We start from the raw sequence: 18,803 nt of genomic DNA, 5'->3' as shown, positions 1-18,803 counted from the left end.
TTTGAAAATTGTAAGGCTCTGAATCACCAGGATTATCAATTCTTGTTATTACATGGATATCACTTTGGTCCCTTGGGCTTTTAATCCCAGTTTTTCCAATTTATTCATAATAAAATAATCTTTGGATTTTTGCTACTCTTTAAAAGGTGGTGTCCAGATCAAAACCAGCAACATTGGCATCACCTGGGAGCTTGCAAATCACACCAGACCTACTGAATCAATTTAACAAGATATACTTGATGAACATAGATGCAAAATAATAAGATATACTTGATGAACATAGATGCAAAAAATTTATTAAAATATTGGCAAATCACATATAAAAATACATTAAAAAAGAGAGTATACCATGATCAAGCAGGTTTCATCCCAGGCATACCAGGTTGGTTTAACATAAAGAAATCAATAAATGTAATTCATCACGTAAATAGACTTAAAGACAAGAATCACATTATTGTCTCAATAGATGCAGAAAAAGCATTTGGCAAAATACAGCATTCATTCATGTTTAAAACACTAGAAAAAATAGGGATAGAAGGAATACACCTAAACATTGCAAACAAACACAAGGCTAACACCATTCTAAACTGAAAAGAATTGAAAGCATTCCCTCTAAAAATAGGAACACAGGATGTCCACTTTTACCACTTCTATTCAACATAGTCCTTGAAATTCTAGCCAGAGCAATTAGGCAAAGGAAAGAAATTAAAGGGATTCCAATAGGAAAAGAAGAGTTCAAACTATCTGTTTGCCAGTGACATGATTTATATTTAGAAGACCCAAAAACTTCACCAGAAAACTCTAAAAAATGAATTCAGCAAGTAGCAGGATACAAAATTAACACCCAGAAATCAATTGCATTCCTATACTCCAACGATGAATCAGCTGAAAGAGAAATTAAGAAAACCATCCTATTCATAATAGCCTCAAAAAAAAAAAAAAAAAAAAAAAAAACAACTTGGGAATCAATCTAACAAAAAAGGTGAAGGACTTCTGCAATGAAATCTACAGAAGAGAGCTGGGGTTGTGGCTCAGTGGTAGAGAGCTTGCACTGGGATTGATCCCCAGCACCACATAAAATAAATTAATTAATTAATTAAAGGTATTAAAAATGACACCATGTTTTTAAAAAAACTACAGAACATTAAAGAAAGAAAGAGAGAAGACCTTAGAAGATGGAAAGACCATCAATTGTTCTTGGATAGGGCAGAATTAATATTATCAAAACAGCCATACTACCAAAAGTGCTATACAGATTCAAAGCAATTCCCATCAAAATTCTAATTATGTTCTCCATAGAAATAGAAAAAGCAGTCATGAAATCCATCTGGAAAAATAAGAGACCCAGAGTAGTCAAAGCAATCTTTAGCAAGAAAAGCAAAGCATCACAATCCCAGATCTTAAATCATACAACAGAGTTATAACAACAAAAACAGCATGGTATTGGCACCAAAACAGGCAAATCCCACCCATCATCTACATCCATAAGAATGGGGACCTAATTAGAATCAGATATACTCCATGCTTGGACAATTGTATTAAAATGAATTCTACGTCAAGTGTCACAAAAGAACCAAGAAAAAAAAAAAAAGATCTGCAATTGATTTCTAGACCCAGTGAAGTTGAAGAAGCCCTCATTTAGGTCCAGGTACCTCAATCAAGTTTCTCCTGAGAGCTGGAAGAATGGGAAACCCTTAGCAAGAGCCAAATCACCAGCCCTAACACCCGCCTGCCAATTAGTCCAAGAGCTGGGGACTAGGGATGTAGCTCAGTGGTACAGCAGAAGCTTAGCAAGGGAGAAATTCAGGGTTCAATTCCCAGTAACGGGTGCATGCACACAAAACCAGGTGAGGATTCGCATCTGCACTGCCAGCTCACAGAGCTCCTGGCTTGGGGCCTGCAACAACCACCCCCCCACCCTCACCCCCACCCTCACCCCCACCCCCATTCACCTTACTTCCCCCGGGGCCCAAAGGGCTCCAGATGCTCCTTGGGAGCACACAGAAGGAATTGCCCTTAGGGCCAGAGTTAACTTCAGATGTGACTCTAAATTAGGTCAAGATCCCCATTATCACTCCTAAGGCACCATAATATGTTTCCCAGGGTCCCTTCCCAGACTCCTCACCAAGTAGCCTCCTTATCCCAGGACTCAACTCAAATGTTCCCTCTGACTATCTCTCCCTTAGTAATGCTGCCCTCTCACAGTTACCTTGGTCATGTCCCATTACTTAATAGTCTCAACAGCTAACACCCAAGTAATGCGCTGGTTTAAGTACTTTACATGTACTAACTCATTTAAACATCATAACAACCCGGTGAGACAGGCATTGATAGCCCATTTTTCAGAGGAGGGAACTGAGACACAGGGAGGTTGCCTAACTTCCCCATGATCACAAAGCTGATAAGTAAACACAGCCAGTATTTGAACCCAGGAAGTTTGGCCTCAGAGTCACGGGAGTGTTTTATCACTTCCTGCATAGTGCTTTTTGCATTCTGTACTCCTATTCAATTCTCCCAGAAGCGCAAACATCTTGAGAGAGGGGGTGATTTGTCTGCCTTGTTTATGTTGAATCCCAAATACTTAGGAAAGTGCCTAGTAGAACAAATTAAAAAGAAAAAAATAGAAGGGAGACAGGTAGAATAGAAGAAGGGAATCAGGGGGAGGGTGCGGAGGGGAAAGGGGAGGTACTGGGGAATGAAATCGATCAAATTATGCTGTTTTATTGTGTGCACATATGAATATATTATAACAAATCCCATTGTTATGTATAATTATAATGCACCAATAAAAAGGAAAAAAAGTGCCTAATATATAGCAATAAATATTGCTGAATGGATAAATGCATGAATTAATAATAAATACTAGAAGTAGATGCTTTCTTCAATACTAATCATTACAAAGTGTGGAGTTTTCTTCATTTTACAACAGTTGCTGTAAACTTGGGACCAAGTAAAGCAGAGTGAATCCAGGCCTGAGGCAGCTGCTACCAGATGGCTAGAAGAATCCTTAGGCTCCCTCACACCACCCCAGGCAAAGAATTCTGCCTGAGGTGGGGGACTGAGTATCCAGGATGCAGAAATTACCTGTGTCCAAAGTTGGGCCTGAGTGAATGCCGTTTTGTCAGGCAGCAAAGCGTTCTGAGGAGGTGAACACACTTCTTTGGAAGGCTAATATTTATATAAATCCTCTCATTCTTGTCCTTAGCTCTGACAAAAACCTCATTTGAATTTTGAATATCAGCCCTGGACTGTGTCTTCAAATACTGAACGACACCAGAGACTTAAAGCAATTATTTAGATGATTCAGTTTTTTCAAATTTTAATTTAGTCTGAAACGTTCTGATAGTTGAGGCGAAGAAAATAAAAAGAGTAGAAAGACAGTGATGATTGATTTGAATTCCCAATCTGGTATATGCAGACAATCAAAAGAATTTAACTTGAGAGAAGGAAAATGCAAAAGTCGATTTAGAGGAAATAATTATTTCACTGAGTGTGCTGGTCTTTATTTAGAAGAAGGAGCACAAAACTATTGAAAAGAAAAATTTTCCCAGGCACGATCCACAAGTTTTGCTCTTTATCCAGAAGAAATAGCTATTCTGTGGATCATCAGTTCACACTGAAATGTTGCATCCAAAATTAATGGGATGTTTCAAAACCAACACTTGAAATTGCATCCAATTACTAAAAGCTGGTTCCATTTTAAATATTCTGATTCATAGGGCTTCGGAAAGTTCAGTTTTCATTAAATATTAAAATAGAATCCAGTGAATCCATGAGTTAGGAGTCCATACATGCATAAAAACCATTTTTTCCTGGCACAAAATTAGGCTGTAGGTTGCTGCATGACCTCATTTGAGGACAAAGAGGCTGTGGATGCCAAGTCATCCAGGAAGATTGGAGAGCTCACAGGAAGACAGAGTGCTGAAGTACATTTGCTTTCGTCAATTTTCTCTCTAACATCTTCAAGTAGCACCTCCAACTTGAAGATTTTATCTTCCACTTTTCTGGGCAAACATAAACAGGCACCTCCTGGGCTATGCTCTCAGCCTCCTAACTGGTGACAATAGTAATTGAAAAGGGCACTAATCTACATTTTTAATGTGGCCTATCTATAGCCGGGAAGGATAAGGGACCTCTGCCCTGATGCATTCTGTTTAGAGTTTCACTCCAAAGTCCTGGCTCTGAGCCTCATTTGCGTCTATTAGCTGTATATCCTTTGGTAAATCATTTCATCTTTCTGAGCTTCCAGTATCTCAGCTCTACCTTGCTTTTCTGGATCTGATGACACCAGGATCCCTGACAGTTCTAAGAGCTGCAATGCCATGGAAATAATCATTATGCCAATTAAAAGAGAGGAGGAGCATAAAAGTATGAGAATAATTTAATGAATAACCTCGTTATGATTACATGCACGTATATTTTAAAATATAGATTTTACCCAATTTTCATCTAAATAATTTTGGGTTAAATATAAAATAGAAATGGGAGTGAGGAATAATTTATTAGCAGATGAAATTTGAGAGAAAAATATATGAAAATCAATCCAATGCAGTTAAAGCAGTAGTTTGAGGACAATTTATACTTTTTTTTTTTTTTTTCCCTAAGAGACAAGTTTTCTGTGTTGCTCAGGCTGGTCCCAAATTCCTGGGCTCAAGTGATACTCTTGCCTTAACCTCTTGAGGAACTGGAACTCCAGACTTAAACCACTACACCCAGCTTAGCTGAGTTGGGGGGGGGGGTTGGTATGTTTCTTTTTCATTCTAGATTGTTTTGTTTTGGTGCTGGGGATTGAGTCCAGGAACTTGTGTATGCTATGTTCCAAGATATGCCCCCGGCTTAGAGTCTTAAAGATGCATTATTAGAAGAAAAAGTTGAAAAAAAATCAATAAACTAAGTGTTCAAAACAGGAAGATAGAAAAAGAAAGTACATCTAGGAATTTTTAAAATTTGATCAATAAAATAAATTTTTGTTTCCAAAAAATCTGCAAAATAAACTGCTGGAAAGTAATAAGAAACATAAATAACATTAAGAAAAAGAAAGAAGCTGGGTGTGGTGACTCCCAGTGACTCAGGAGGCTGAGGCAGGAGGATCATAAATTCAAGACCAGCCTTAGCAACTTAGTGAGACCCTGTTTCAAATAAATATTTTTAAAAAAATTTAGACGCTGGGGATATGGCTCAGTGGTTAAGTGCTCCTGGGTTCAATCCCTGGTTACCCCCCCTCCCCATCGCCCAAAAAAAGTTCTTTCACAAGTACTAATTATTCAATATTATTCTTGAAAACCTAGCAAATGAAATAAAGTAATAAAAAGAAACATATAAGAACTGGAAGGAAAAATAGAAATAAAGTATATAAATATTTAGGGAGGAAAAGCCTGTCATTGCTTTCAGATGCTACAATGTCATACCTTATAAATGAAGACAACCAAGTAAAAATCAACAAAATGCTAAGAACAGAAGTGCAGGACTGGTTGTAGCTCAGTGGTGGAACGCTTGCCTTGCACTTGTGAGGCACTAGGTTCAATCCTCAGCACCACGTAAAAATAAAGTAAAGGTATTATGTCCACCTACAACTGAAAATATTTTTAAAAAACCATTTGGTTAATATAGAGACAGAAACAGATCAGTAGAATGAAATAGAAAAATGTCACATCTACATGCAGAGATTTTGTATTTGATAAAATGTCTTTTGCCACTGGGCACAGCGGTGCACATCTGTAATCCCAGCTACTCAGGAGGCTGAGGCAGGAAGATTGCAAGTTGAAGGCCAGCCTAGGCAACTTAGCAAGACTTTGTATCAAGACAAAAAATTTTAAAAGGCTGGGATGTAGCTCAGGGGTAAAGCACTTGCCTAGCATATGCAGTTCTTAGTACTGAAAAGAAATTAATACATTTTTAAAAATGTCTTTTTCAACTAGTGGAGAAAGGCTGCTGTTTTTGATACATGGCAGGACAAAGAAATGCTAAAATGATAGTTGAATAAGATTGGAGAATATTTATAATGTAGAAGGCAGAAGAGAATGCAGCAGAGGACCCGTAGAGACTGCTGATTTACAAAAAAGGAGTGAAATGACCTACCGAGCAAGGCTTCATGGCAGTCCAAAGGGAGGCGGGGCTCAAGGAGGTTGGAGGGTGAAGGAAGGAAGAAAAAAGAGGTGTCAACATGGAGATTTGGAGATAGATAAGAGACATTTTTGAGGGAATTTATGATTTTTCCTGTAAAGCAAAGGACAAGATTGATGCTGAGAATATCAGAGAGATTGATGGAGGTAGATACCCATTTCTTTTTCTTCCTTCTTTTGGGGGGTTGGGTGGTGGCAGTACTGTAAATTGAACCCAGGGGCACTCTCCCTCCCTCCCTTTCTTTCTTTTGAGACAAGTCTTGCTAAATTGCCTAGGCTGACCTCGAACTTTCGATCTTCCTGACTCAGTCTCCCAGTTTCTGGGATTACAGGCATGTGCCTGGCAGTAGAATCCCATTTCTTGACTCGTTTTGGTTTCTGATGTTTGAAAGAATCTGACAACCATTGGACATTCTGATGAACAAGATAAATGAGATCCAAACAAATAATTCTTATATTACCTTTTTGTGTATGTGGGAGGGGGCTGGGGTTTGAATACCTTACCACTGTGATAAAAAGTTTTTACTAAGAGCACAGCAGTCAATGGAAACAAGTGACTACTCAATAAATCAGCAGAATTCTTGCCCCCACAGAAAGCTACCTATATCAGCTTTTGGACAAACAGAAGGTTCTCAACATTTCAAGACCCTAAAGGTTGTATGGGCTTCTGCCATTGCCTCGTTAGTCTATGTGAGAATAAGAGGACCAGTCTTGTGCTGATCAGCTTTGCTTGTCCTGAGGTGGCTCCAAGGGAGTTTTGGGAGAGGCTGGGTCCCTCCCTTGCCCCAGTGTTGAAAGTTTTTCCCGTATATGGGATATAATTGCAGTTAAAACCCTTTTGATTTATACTTGTGCCAGGCACAGTGTGGTTGCAACTAGGATATAAATAAGGCATTGCGTAACTTCAGTCTCAATGCACACAGAGGCCTGTCTTGAAAATGACAGCTAAGAGATTCCTTGAAAATAAATATACTTACTCTATTAATTTTTTAAAAAGCAGAAGAATGTAGAGATGGTTTCTCCCCCACCCCCAGAGGGAGAAAAAGCCATTGGGAAAAAAAAATCAATATTAAAACCTCATTCCTGCTGTTTAATTATACAGTATTGAAATAAAGGCAGACAGAGGTTCCATTCATTTTGAAAAAAGTAAATTGTACCTCAGGGGAGAAAAAAACATCTCAGGATGCTAGTTCTGAAACATAAATCATTAAAATATTTTGGCATCAAGAATGATTCCACATTAAAATGCTGTGAGTAGAAAGAGTTGAACTTCACAAATATTACTCAATGGTTTCTTTTAATTCATACCAGGAAATTAAATGGAAACAATCTTAGCCTGGAGTTCTGGAATGGATCTTAAAATTACTTGGAGTGAAGCGAGAAGAGAATGATTCCATAAAAATGGCCAATTGGAAACTTCAATAGGAGTGTGCGTCCAAGTTTCTAATGTGAATTAACTCAGGAATTGTTTTCCGTTATCAGGATTTTGAAGGTCCTTCACCTCGGCCACAAATCAACTTTCCAGTGGTCCTCTCCTGCCAGTGGATGGAAAAGGAAGGAGTGGATGGGAAAGGAAGGAGTAAAAAATGGACAGGAGGCAAGAACCAGGCAGGGATAGCAAAGTTAGAAGCAGAGAGGACTAGGAAAGAGCTGAGGAGGACAGGAGAGGAGAAGGCCCTCTGTCATGACACATGAGTTCTTCTGAGATTTTCTTGTGCTGCTCTGGGTCTCAGAACCAACTAAAATAACCTCCAACAGAATATAAAGTTGTGGCATGGTAGCTCTGTACCAGGAGACAACTGGTCATTTGGGATCGATGCCCAGCATAGCACCTTACACATCACAGATGATCCATGCTACTTGTGACAAGAGAGAATGGTCACTTTTTTCCCTTTGGTGACACGGTTTTTGCTGACTCTAGACCAGTGGCTCGCCACCTACTAAGCCAGTGGCTACTTCAGAATCCCACGTGAAAGAGGCCACCTTGGGCCCATGAACCTTGCATGGTAGGTGTCAACCTGACCTGTTGGGATCAAAGTCATCTACAGTTGGGCATTCATGCTTGTGGTTTGCTGCTGCAAGCCCAGATGCTTTTCCTTGGCGGCCAGCAATTCCTGTTCCAGCACTTCAAGGTGTTCCTGAAGTTTCTTCAGGACCTGAAGCAGGGAAGTCATTGGAATCATCCACATGTAAGCTGTGTGAGTAGTTGTTTTCCCAAAAACGCAGAGTAGGTGTACCCTACAGTAATGTCAGAATCTGACATCTAAAATATAGACAACCCAAGAGTCATCTTGGCACTCGCAATCCCCTCACAGCACATGGCTGGAAAATACAGTCATTTCTGATTTCTCCCTTGGAACCCACTTGGAGGCCTCTGAACCTCCTGAGTGGCATATTCATTATCCTGTATTTTGCAGAATGACTTTTACTTATAGAGCACTTTATCTTGTTTAATCTCCACATCAACGTTGTGAATTTTGCAAACGAGACTTCATTATCCTGGTTTTGTAGAGGAAGAAAACTGGAGTTCTAGAAATTATGTCTGAAGTCACATAGATCTTAAAAAGGATCTGAAGTTAGAGGACCTGGGTTTCAGTCTATGGCAAGTGGAGGTAAGATGGGGAAGGAATAGCAAAATTTAGCCAGAAAAGTGGGTGGGTCTTGCAGAAGTCACCTCAGGCAGCTTTGTAAATGAATGTAAATGAATGTTTAAACACTGCAGGTCAGGATCCTCTCTTGAAGATATGTAGAGGCTTCTGACCCAAATCCCCAGGTGCTAAACATTCCCTGAGTCCTGCTTGTGTCTGACCCTGGGCCTGAGGCATGAGATTCAAAAACTCTCTCAGGAACAGTCCTAGTCTAAATGATTTTATTCTGCTGAAAAGAGAGACTGTGTATTGACTCCAAGACACAATGGAGGAAGTAAGACTGAAGTCAGATTTAAAGGATGCTCAGGGAAGCCTAGACTAGGCAGTATTCATGAAAATGGAGATTAAAGGAGGAATTGAAGCTATGTTGCCAAGGGTGGGAATATTGCACAATAAGGTTACAATGCAGACAAAACAGGGTTCAAGTTCAGACTTTGTCCCTTACTAATTGAATTATTTGAGTTAACTCAAACTCTTGAAACTTCAATTTTTCATCTGTAAAATTAATATAATAGCTCCCACCTTCTGAAAATTAAATAAGATAAGCATGCCAGGAGCACAGTACCAGTGTTCCTCTGCTCATAATGGGGCTACATTCTGAAAAAGTCATTGTAAATTGAAAATCGAAAATATCACATGTAGAAAAGCATTCACTACATCATAGCCTGGCCCAGCCTACCTTAAATGTGCTTAGAATCTTGCATCAGCCTACAGTTGGGACAAATCACCTAAAACAAAAATCTATTTTGTAAGGAAAGTGTTGAATAGCTCATGTGATTTGTTGAACACAGACCACTGTACAGTACTGGCTGTCTACTCTCGTGATTGCAGGCTAACTCTGAGCTGTGTAGCTGGCTCTTGCTGCCCAGCATCTGAGAGAGTATCCTTACTGCATGTCCCTAACCAGGGAAAGACCCAAACTCAAAATCCAAAGCATGATTTCTACTGAATGGGTATTACCTTGCATCATCATAAAATTGAAATATTGTTAAACCATTCTAAGTCAGGTATTATCTATACATATACAAAAGATAATAGCTGCTACTATTATGAATTCTTGTTAATATTAACAAATAGACAAGAGTTTAGAAATATATTGGCCATAGGGTTGAAAATGGCAAGTTTGGTGGCTGTTTTCCGTTTCCTCCCTGTATTCATCCTCTCTCTTTCTCTGTGCCCCAGTTGAGGGAGCTGACTTTGAGTCAACTGTATCAACAGGTTCTTTTCTACCCTAGCTTCAGTTGTTTCCAGCCAACAGTAGGTAGCAGCAGGAGAGAGGACTTGGAGACAATGAGGTAGGAGTGAGAGTCGTTATTTCCCTGATTTCCTTCTTCCTGCATAGACTGGCTAATGTCAGTCTGTCAAAAGCCACAGAGCTTGTCTGCTATTCCTACAGCTACAGCTCTCCCTGTAGGCTCCGGTGCCTGGTTTTCCTCTGCTCCTTTAAGCCTGCAGGTGAAGCAGCTCCCCACATTCCTTCCATGAGAGGCTTCCTCGTCCTTTATTGGTTTTCCTTAATCTTGTCTATACCGTTGTAAAAGAATGCCTTTATTAAACTCTCCTTGGTTACCCCATTTGAGCCAGCCATCTATTCCCTGCCAGGAAGAGATCCTGGTACTATGAATCTAACAAACTAGAGAGTTTCTGGGTTGGGAGGTAGAAAGAATGTAATAGATTTGAGTAAAATGAAGAATTGGAGAAGGCTAGCAAGTTTGAGTGAAGATATCAAGGCTGAACTAGAGTTGCAGGGAGAGCAGGGACCCAGGAAGACACTCACCGGTGCTGGAACTATAGATGAAAAGCTAGGGGCTGGGGTTGTGGCTCAATGGTAGAGCACTTGCCTGGCAGGTATGAGGCACTGGGTTCAATCCTCAGCACCACATGAAAATAAATAAATAAAATAAAGGCATTGTGTCCACCTACAACTAAAAATATTTAAAAAAAAAAAAGAAAGAAAGAAAAAGCTAAGAACGGTGGTGGTTTAGGAATCTGTAGCATGCAAGTAAATGGCAATTAAAGCCACAAGAGGGAATCAGGTATTCAAAGGCCAGAGGATGAGAAGAAAAGAAAGCCAAGTATTAATTCTAATTTAGGATCTTGGAGTTATAAATCATGTTATATTCCAGAAGATAGGGCACAGTTTTCTAGACATAACTGTATCTCTTTTCATTCTCAGAACAATTCTGAGATGGGAGATGTGCCACAACATGTCTAAGCTGTATAACCAATAAGTAGAACTAGGATGTCTGCTCCAAAATCCAAATGCTTCCCATTATTGTGCTGCTCAAGCTGAGAGGGTTGGTTCCACCCTGTCTGGCCTTCTTCCAACATTGATCCAAATGGGCCTGGAACACTTAGACCACAGGCTAAAACTGTCAGGAGCCATGTTTTCTGTTCTCCCGGTCCCAGAAGGAATTTCTACTTACCCTCTACCATCAGAAGAATCTTTTTGACTTGAGGCCTCTGAAGGCTATTGCCTTAAACCAGTTCTGCCCTCTAAAATTCTGTGTTCTGCAAGCTCCCCAAACTCTGGCCTTTGAGAGATATCCTTTATCTCTCATTTAATCCTTAGCCTCTGCAATTTGCCTTCCCATCCACCACCTCAGTGAAACCAGGCTTGCCAAATCCAATGCACATTTTTTTTTAATAGACGTTTTTTCAACTTTTCTTTCTTTTTATTTTGTAGTGATGAGGATTGAACCCAGGACTTTGCACATGCTAGGCAAGTGCTCTGCCACTGGGCTATATCCCCAGACCAATATACATCTTGTTTTCTTTTGTTGAATGGTGTGGCCCAATTTCCTACATCTTTTTTTTTTTGTTTTGTTTTTTTTGTAGATGGACACAATGCCTTTATTTTATTTACTTATTTTTATGTGATGCTGAGGATCAAACCCAGTTCTTCACCCATGCTAGGCAAGCTTTACTACTGAACTACAACCCCAGCCCTAACTCCTTACTTATTAAAATCCTCCTTCCTGGGGCTTCAATAGCTCTTCCTCTTCAGATCTGCTCCTCATCTTTTGGGTCTTTCCTCTTCAGTCTCCTTTTTGGGCCTCTCTGTTTTTTTTTCCTCCTGCCCTCTGCTTGCTGCTGACCAGTGACTCTATCCTTGACCCTCTCCACTTCCCACTTGACCTGGACAACCTCAATCCCTCCATAGCTTCAACTCACGGCTATGCCAAATCTATATTTCTGGCCCAAAGGCTTCTGAGGGCCAGACCCATCATACTAAGGGCCTATTGGACATCCTCAATTGAATGTCCTCTAGGGACTTCATACTCAAAAGCGTCCAAACTATACTTGACATCTTGCCTTCTGCCTGCTCTCCACACCCCTTCTGAACTGGAACTTCCACTTTTGTTCCTGACCTTTGTGTCACCCAAGCCAGAAATCTGGAACTCATCCAAGCCGCCTCCTTTTCTTTATTCACTCCTTTAATCTGCCACCACTACCTTAAACAGATAGATTTGTCTCCCTCTTCATCTTCCTCACACCAGCCTTCAAGTTCTCAAACTCATCCTGCATTGGGTCTATGCCTACCATAGTGCTTGGTGCTTGCCATTTCTCAATTTTAAATCCTTCCATGTTGCCCCATCCCTCAAACTCAGGAAAAAAAAAAACTAAGCTCCTTAGCATTGCTTAAAGGCCTTTCATGATGTACTGAGCTCCGTCTGACAAATTACGCGAGAGGCAGGTTTTGCCCTCACACTATAGAATCTGTGGTTTCCTTTCTTCCAGAAGACTTCTCTGCCTCCTATTCTGCTGAACTCACCCTTATTCCTCTCGCAATACACCAAGTTAAAAGTCATTTCCAGGAAGCTTTCCAAAGCATTCAATAGCCAGGAGGAGCTTCTCCTAGGCTGTCATGAGAATCATCTGCAACCTTTCTCAAGATGCATTTTAACAATCTGTTCACCATCCTGTTTGTAGGAGACGATAAGCCATTTGAAAAGGAAGAATTTCTTCATTTCCAAATCCCTAAGGCCTGGTGCATGGTTTTTGAAGGAATGAATGATTTAATTAATATGATGAATAAATGGATAATCCATAGTGCCTTTTTAGCATCTGGGTTCTCCTGGGTTTGGCCCATACTTTTAGGTTTCTACAGCACAGCCCACACTGTACCTTGCTTATGCACACATCAGGACTCCCCACTACCTGCTTGCTGCTGACTTGATAACCTGAACTACATCTTCCACTTCAGCCCATCTATGGTTCTCCCAGCCTCGGCCTGTTGCTTCATTGTCCACACGTTTCCCATAACCCTGTCACTGATAACAAGGCTGTTAGAGTGACAACATAAATGAGTGATTAAATGTAACAATAAGCAAGGGTGTAAAAGTAAAAGATTTTGACGTGAAAAGCATTGCCTCAAGTTTGATCTTAAGTTTTCAAAGTCTTAAATGTTGAGTTACCAGATACTAGCAATTTTTATAACCTAAATCCACCAGGACCCATCAACTAGGACAGGCACCCTCTTTATAATGGCTTCCATGTTCTTCTCTTGAGCATACCTCAGATTTATTATGAGTTGACTAGTGAGGTAAGTGATGTATCTATCTCCTGGAAAGGAAAGAGAGCTAAATTCTTATAGAAACAGAATTCTAAGCTCTTTTAGCCCCATAAACTAAGTCAGTTTAATCTTCAGCCAAACATTTCCTACCAGAACATTCCACTTGTAGAGAAAACATGGTACCATGAAGTCATTTGTATTTGCCCATGTCAAATTCTCTAATAAAGATTTTAAAAAGCTAAATCAAATTCATTACCATTCTTTTTTCTTTCAAATGGCAGAAAGGTTCTTGTTTTATTTTTTTGGAAAATTCTTGTACCTGCAGTAAAAACACATAATATTTCATTAATAGCATGGTCTCCAGTGTTTAAATAATAAGTTTTTTAAAAATTTTTTTAGATGTAGATGAACACACAGTATCTTTATTAATTTCTATGTGGTGCTGAGGATCGAACCCAGTGCCTCACACATGCAAAGCAAGCACTTTATCAATGAGCTACAGTCCAGCCCCTATATAATAAATTTTAAAAGTATCACCTTAGTCTTCAGTTGATCAGTCTGTTCTTTTAACTTTTGACACATCTGCTTGCCTTGGGATAGCTTTTGAAATATGTAAGTACTTGAGAAGGGCTCTTTCTGAGAGGCGGATGACAACTTCAACAAATGTGTCTCAGTTTTTATTTCTACATAAGAAAGAACAAGTTTTGGCATCCATGCGTTTCAACTCATCTCCGTCTTATTAAGTACTGAAAACAGAAATCTGTGGCAGTAATCAGCCTTGCTATTCTCTTCTAGAAATTTTCAAAACACATATCAAATCATATGATCATCTCAATAGATGCAGAAAAAGCATTTGATAAAATACAGCACCTCTTTATGTTCAAAACACTAGAAAAGCTAAGGACAGTAGAAACATACCTCAACATTGTAAAAGCTATCTATGCTAAGCCAAGGCCAACATCATTCTAAATGGAGAAAAATTGAAAGCATTCCCCCTAAAAACTGGAACAAGACAGGGATGCCCTCTTTCAACATTTCTATTCAACATAGTCTTTGAAACTCTAAAACAAAGAAGTTTTAAAACTCTATACCTGTAAGAAAGTCTTGATGTTTGTGTACTGTAGGCTCCATCTGCATAGTTAAAGAATAAGAAAACATTACTGTTGCAATTGACCAATTACACCATTATTCAGAATGATCAATGGGCTGCCTCCAGGACAACTGATGTGTTCTGGTCATCATGGAGGCAGCCCAGTTCTGTGGTCAAGAGCTGGGACCATGGTGCTTGGGTTGGATTCCACTATGACACTAATTTACTGGGTGACACAAGCAATTGCCTCATCACTGTAAGCATCAAATTTCATGGTGGTGAAATGGAGATAGTAATAGAATCTACTATGAGAATTAAATGTTAAATATTTACCATAATATCAGGCATGTACTAAGCATTCAGCAATACATCTTAGCTATCATTATGATCATGTTTGATACCAGAAGGTGGAATCCCCAAACATTTCTCCTAAAATTATACTGTAAGCTCCATGACTCAGGAACCATTGTTGATCTTTCCAGCAGCTCTGTTGTGGTCCTTTCACTAACACCAAACATGTTCTAGGAATTATAATGTGCCATGCACTCCAAAATATGTGTCAAGATAGTGGTTGTTTTATGCTCGCCACAGGCTAACTGTTTTAATCCCACAATGAATCACCTTGAGGGTCTTCCCATTGCTCCCACCATAAAGCTCAGAAATACACAGAGGTCAGAGAATGAAATGGCAGTGGTAAAAGTAGGCTGTGGTCATTAGGAATATCTCCAATATAGGCTGGATGTGAAACCTAGAGTGTTCAGTTCTCTAGCTTGAATTGACAGGACTGAAAAAAAAAAAAAAAAAACAGATGCCTGATCTCAAACTCAAATTGCCAGAGAGAGATAATCCTGATATCCATTCTCCTTCTACTAATACAGGAGACTGAGAACTGGGAACAATATTAATGTTATCCTCCAAGTAGAACAGGAACCCTGAGAAATGCAAATTAATCTACCTTGAGATTTCATCCCACTCCATTTAGAATGGCAATCCTCAAGAATACAAATAACAATTGCTGGCAAGGATGTGTGGGAAAATTGTACAATTATATTTTGTTGGTGGGGCTGGAAAATTAGTACAACCACTTTGGAAAGCAGTGTGGCAATTCCTCAAAAGACTAGGAGTGGAACTACCAAATGACCCAGCTATTCCACTCTTTTGTATTTTTTATTCAAAAGAAGTAAAATCAGCATACTATAGTATCACATGCATACACATGTTTATAGCAGCACAATTCACAATAGGCAAGTTATGGAACAAGCCTAGATGTCCATTAACAGAGGAATGGATAAAACTGAGGTATTATACATAATGGAGTTTTACTCAGCCATAAAGAAGAATGAAATCATGGCATTTACTGGTAAATGGATGGAACTAAGTGACTAATCTCTACTCAGAAAGTCGAGGGTTGAATGTTTTCTCTTATATGTGGAAACTAGCGGAAGGAACATAAATAAATAAATAAATGGGATCTCACAAAAATAGAAGGGAGACCAGTAGAGTAGAGGAAGGGGTTAGAAAGGAGGGGTGGAAAGTATGGTAAGGGGAAATACTAGGGAACAAAATCTACCAAATTATGCTATATCCACATATGAACATACTATAATGAATCCCGCCTTAGCTATATAATTATAATGAACTAATTAAAATAATAACAAAAGAAAGATCAGTAAAGTAGAGCAAGAAGATTGGGGGAGGGAGGAGGAAGGAAAAAGGAAAGTACTGAGGAATGAAATTGACCAAATTATGTGCATGTACAAATATCGCATAATGAATCTCACTATTATGTATAGTTATAATGCACCAATTAAAAGAAAAAAAAGAACAAGTAACCCTGAAACTTCCCAATACCATAAAGGTATAGCTTTCTCCAAGACTTAGGGAAGCATTGCCGTCACCACCAGGTTGGCTGCTGGCTCCAGGTTGTATCGGGGAGGTTCCGGTTCAAATTTCCCAGTGCTGGGTTAAATAAGGGATGGAAATTGAAACAGGCAGACATTGCTATTCAGTCCAGGATGCCCTTCATAAAAGGCTGAAAAGAAATTTCATACTGTCCTGGCAAAGTGACAAAAGAACTAAAATGTTCACTTTGATCTTTTTATCTCTCCCAGTACTAAGGATTGAATCTAGGGCCTCACACATGCAAGGCAAGCACTCTACGACTTACCTATAACCATAATCCTTTTTATTTTTTATTTTGAGACAGGGTATTGCTAACTTTCCAAGGTTAGCCTTGAACTTGTGATCCTGCTGCCTCAGCCTCTCGGGTAACAGGGATGACAGTGGATGCCTCAGCACCCAGCCTACTTTAATTATTAATGTGAATTTGCCTTACTATTTATTCTCCCTCAAATGATGAGATCCCCAGCCTCATCACATTGGAAAGTTGGGTAAGGGATAAGAAGATGGGATGTGGGGCAATGGGAAAAGGCATAGATTAAGCATTAACAATGTTTTATATTAAGTGGTTACCAATGTAACAGTTTGTATGGTTTGTTAGACAAAGTTTGTATGGAAATTAGACAATGGAAAGACGAAGATAATGTTGCCATGCTCTGGAGTCTTAAACTCGAGTGGGAGAAACAGTTACCTCTAAATTATTTTGATCCAAATCAGGCTGAGATAAAAGCTCTGACAAAAGTACTAAATAAGCAAAGGACAGAAATAACTGTGATTTTGCAGATTTGAAAATTTACACGGTCCAGGGGAAATCGAAGGAAGCCATGAAAGGAGCAGGTCTTTGGCAAGTGGAGATGGGATGCTTCATGGAAGGTAGGAGCTCAGAGAATTCAGAGGCTTAGAAGAGGTTTAGGCTGGCCAGGTAACTGAAGCTGAGTTTAGAAGGTTAGGATGAAGTAAGATACTAAAGGGAATGCCCCGCTTGAGGAATTTGGATTTCACCCTCTTGTATGCTGTTGTATATTTGGCCCATGATTCTTCTCGGGAGAATACCACTGAGCTTCTGAAAGGTCAAGTCACTCACCCCCATGGTCCCAGGGAGCTGAATGAGACCTCAGAACCAGAACTAAGCCCCACTCACCCTCCAAAAACCCACCCTGACAGAGATGACCAGTAGTCCCAGTATATACTTACAGGAGACTCTTTTCATTTACCTGCATTTGTTGTGAAGGTTTTGTACTTTCCCTTTTCTGCTCTGGATGTTGTTTTTCAACATACTTTGACCTAAACATGGTTTCTAAAATATCTTGCATGATTGCTGATTTGTTTCTCAATTTAGGAGAAAAACTGGCTGGCTTAATCATTGTAAGTGACTTATTCATTATGTGATTTTTAGGGATTTTCATTTTGAGAGCAACTTTAGAGAAATCTGGCAGCTGGCAATGAACTTGACCTTTTCCATATTTGAAGTCATTGCTTGAAGTTGCTTTTTCTGTCAACTGTTTCTGGGGTGTCTGCCGTTGGCAACTTTTTTGTTCATCCTGTGGACCCTTGATTTTAGTTAGAAAATTTAAATTTTCGTGATGGTTGCTATTTGCAGTCACAACTGGCTTTTCTAAATCACAGATATTTTCTTTTGTCATGATAGGAGAACTGGTGGGCTTACTGCTTTTTTTGACATCTCTTTTGGGGTTGAATTGGTCAATGAATTCTGAGGTTTGTGCTTTTAGGAAAGAATTCTTAACATAACGTGAAATAATATTTTTAATAAAAGCTGCTTCATCAAAACAGTCACCATTACGTGCCTCTGGGAGAGTTTCAAAGTTAATACCTTGAGCTCTTAGTAATTGCTCTTTAGAAAGATGATGGAGTAAAATATCAGAAACATTTGACTTTGAAGCAGCTCCTTTAGTAGCTTGAACATGAAGAGTCATGGTGCGTTGATTCTCTTTATCACACTTTTTATTGGTAGCATTTTCAGTAACTTTATCCCACGTCATGGCCATGGCTGTATTTCTGTATGTTTCAACATGGGCAGCCTTTACTTTAGGGTCATCTCCTATTGGAATAACATTGAGGGTGTTAGTATTTCCAGTAAAATTGTAATCATTGCATATGTTCATTTGGGAGAGATCACCATCATAAGGTAAATCCTCCTGTTGCTTATAAGTTGTATCTTCTGAAAAATCGTTTTCGTCCATGATTGGGTAGCCTGATGTTTCTTGACCTCTGCTGCCTGGTCCTGCTGTCCTTGTCATGATAGTATATCTTGTTTTCATGGATTGTCTTCATTGTGCACCTTCTTCTATGGGAAATGAGAATAGCCACATTGTTAAATATATTAGAATAATGTACTATGTTTAATTTGGTGTCTATGCTGAACGAAATGCATGCTTTTCATTTAGAGAAATTCAGTTATAAACATGAAGGCAGAAAACTCAGCCAAGAGCTAACTCATCTTAAATATTCTATAATAGTAAGGGAAAACAATTTTCCCTCTTTTGTTTTTTTCAGTGCTAGGGATCAAA

At 39.3% G+C, this 18,803-nt stretch overlaps 1 protein-coding gene across 1 annotated transcript in view; it reads right to left on the bottom strand.

Annotated features, from left to right (window-relative positions):
- Positions 1-18,476, bottom strand: part of Aknad1 (AKNA domain containing 1) — a 35,606-nt gene extending 17,130 nt beyond the window's left edge. Inside the window, 7 exon segments of the mRNA XM_076862457.1 lie at positions 3,848-4,004; positions 8,146-8,191; positions 8,194-8,278; positions 13,543-13,605; positions 13,824-13,969; positions 14,378-14,417; positions 17,490-18,476. Of these exon segments, the coding sequence (XP_076718572.1) occupies positions 3,848-4,004; positions 8,146-8,191; positions 8,194-8,278; positions 13,543-13,605; positions 13,824-13,969; positions 14,378-14,417; positions 17,490-18,476 (1,524 nt within the window).
- Positions 18,477-18,803: the final 327 nt, after the last annotated feature.

This window comes from Callospermophilus lateralis, chromosome 7 (genome assembly GCF_048772815.1).
Source record: "Callospermophilus lateralis isolate mCalLat2 chromosome 7, mCalLat2.hap1, whole genome shotgun sequence".
Lineage (NCBI taxonomy): Eukaryota > Metazoa > Chordata > Mammalia > Rodentia > Sciuridae > Callospermophilus > Callospermophilus lateralis.
Note: the sequence above shows the minus strand (reverse complement) of the source record. Positions and strands in the feature narration are given on the sequence as shown.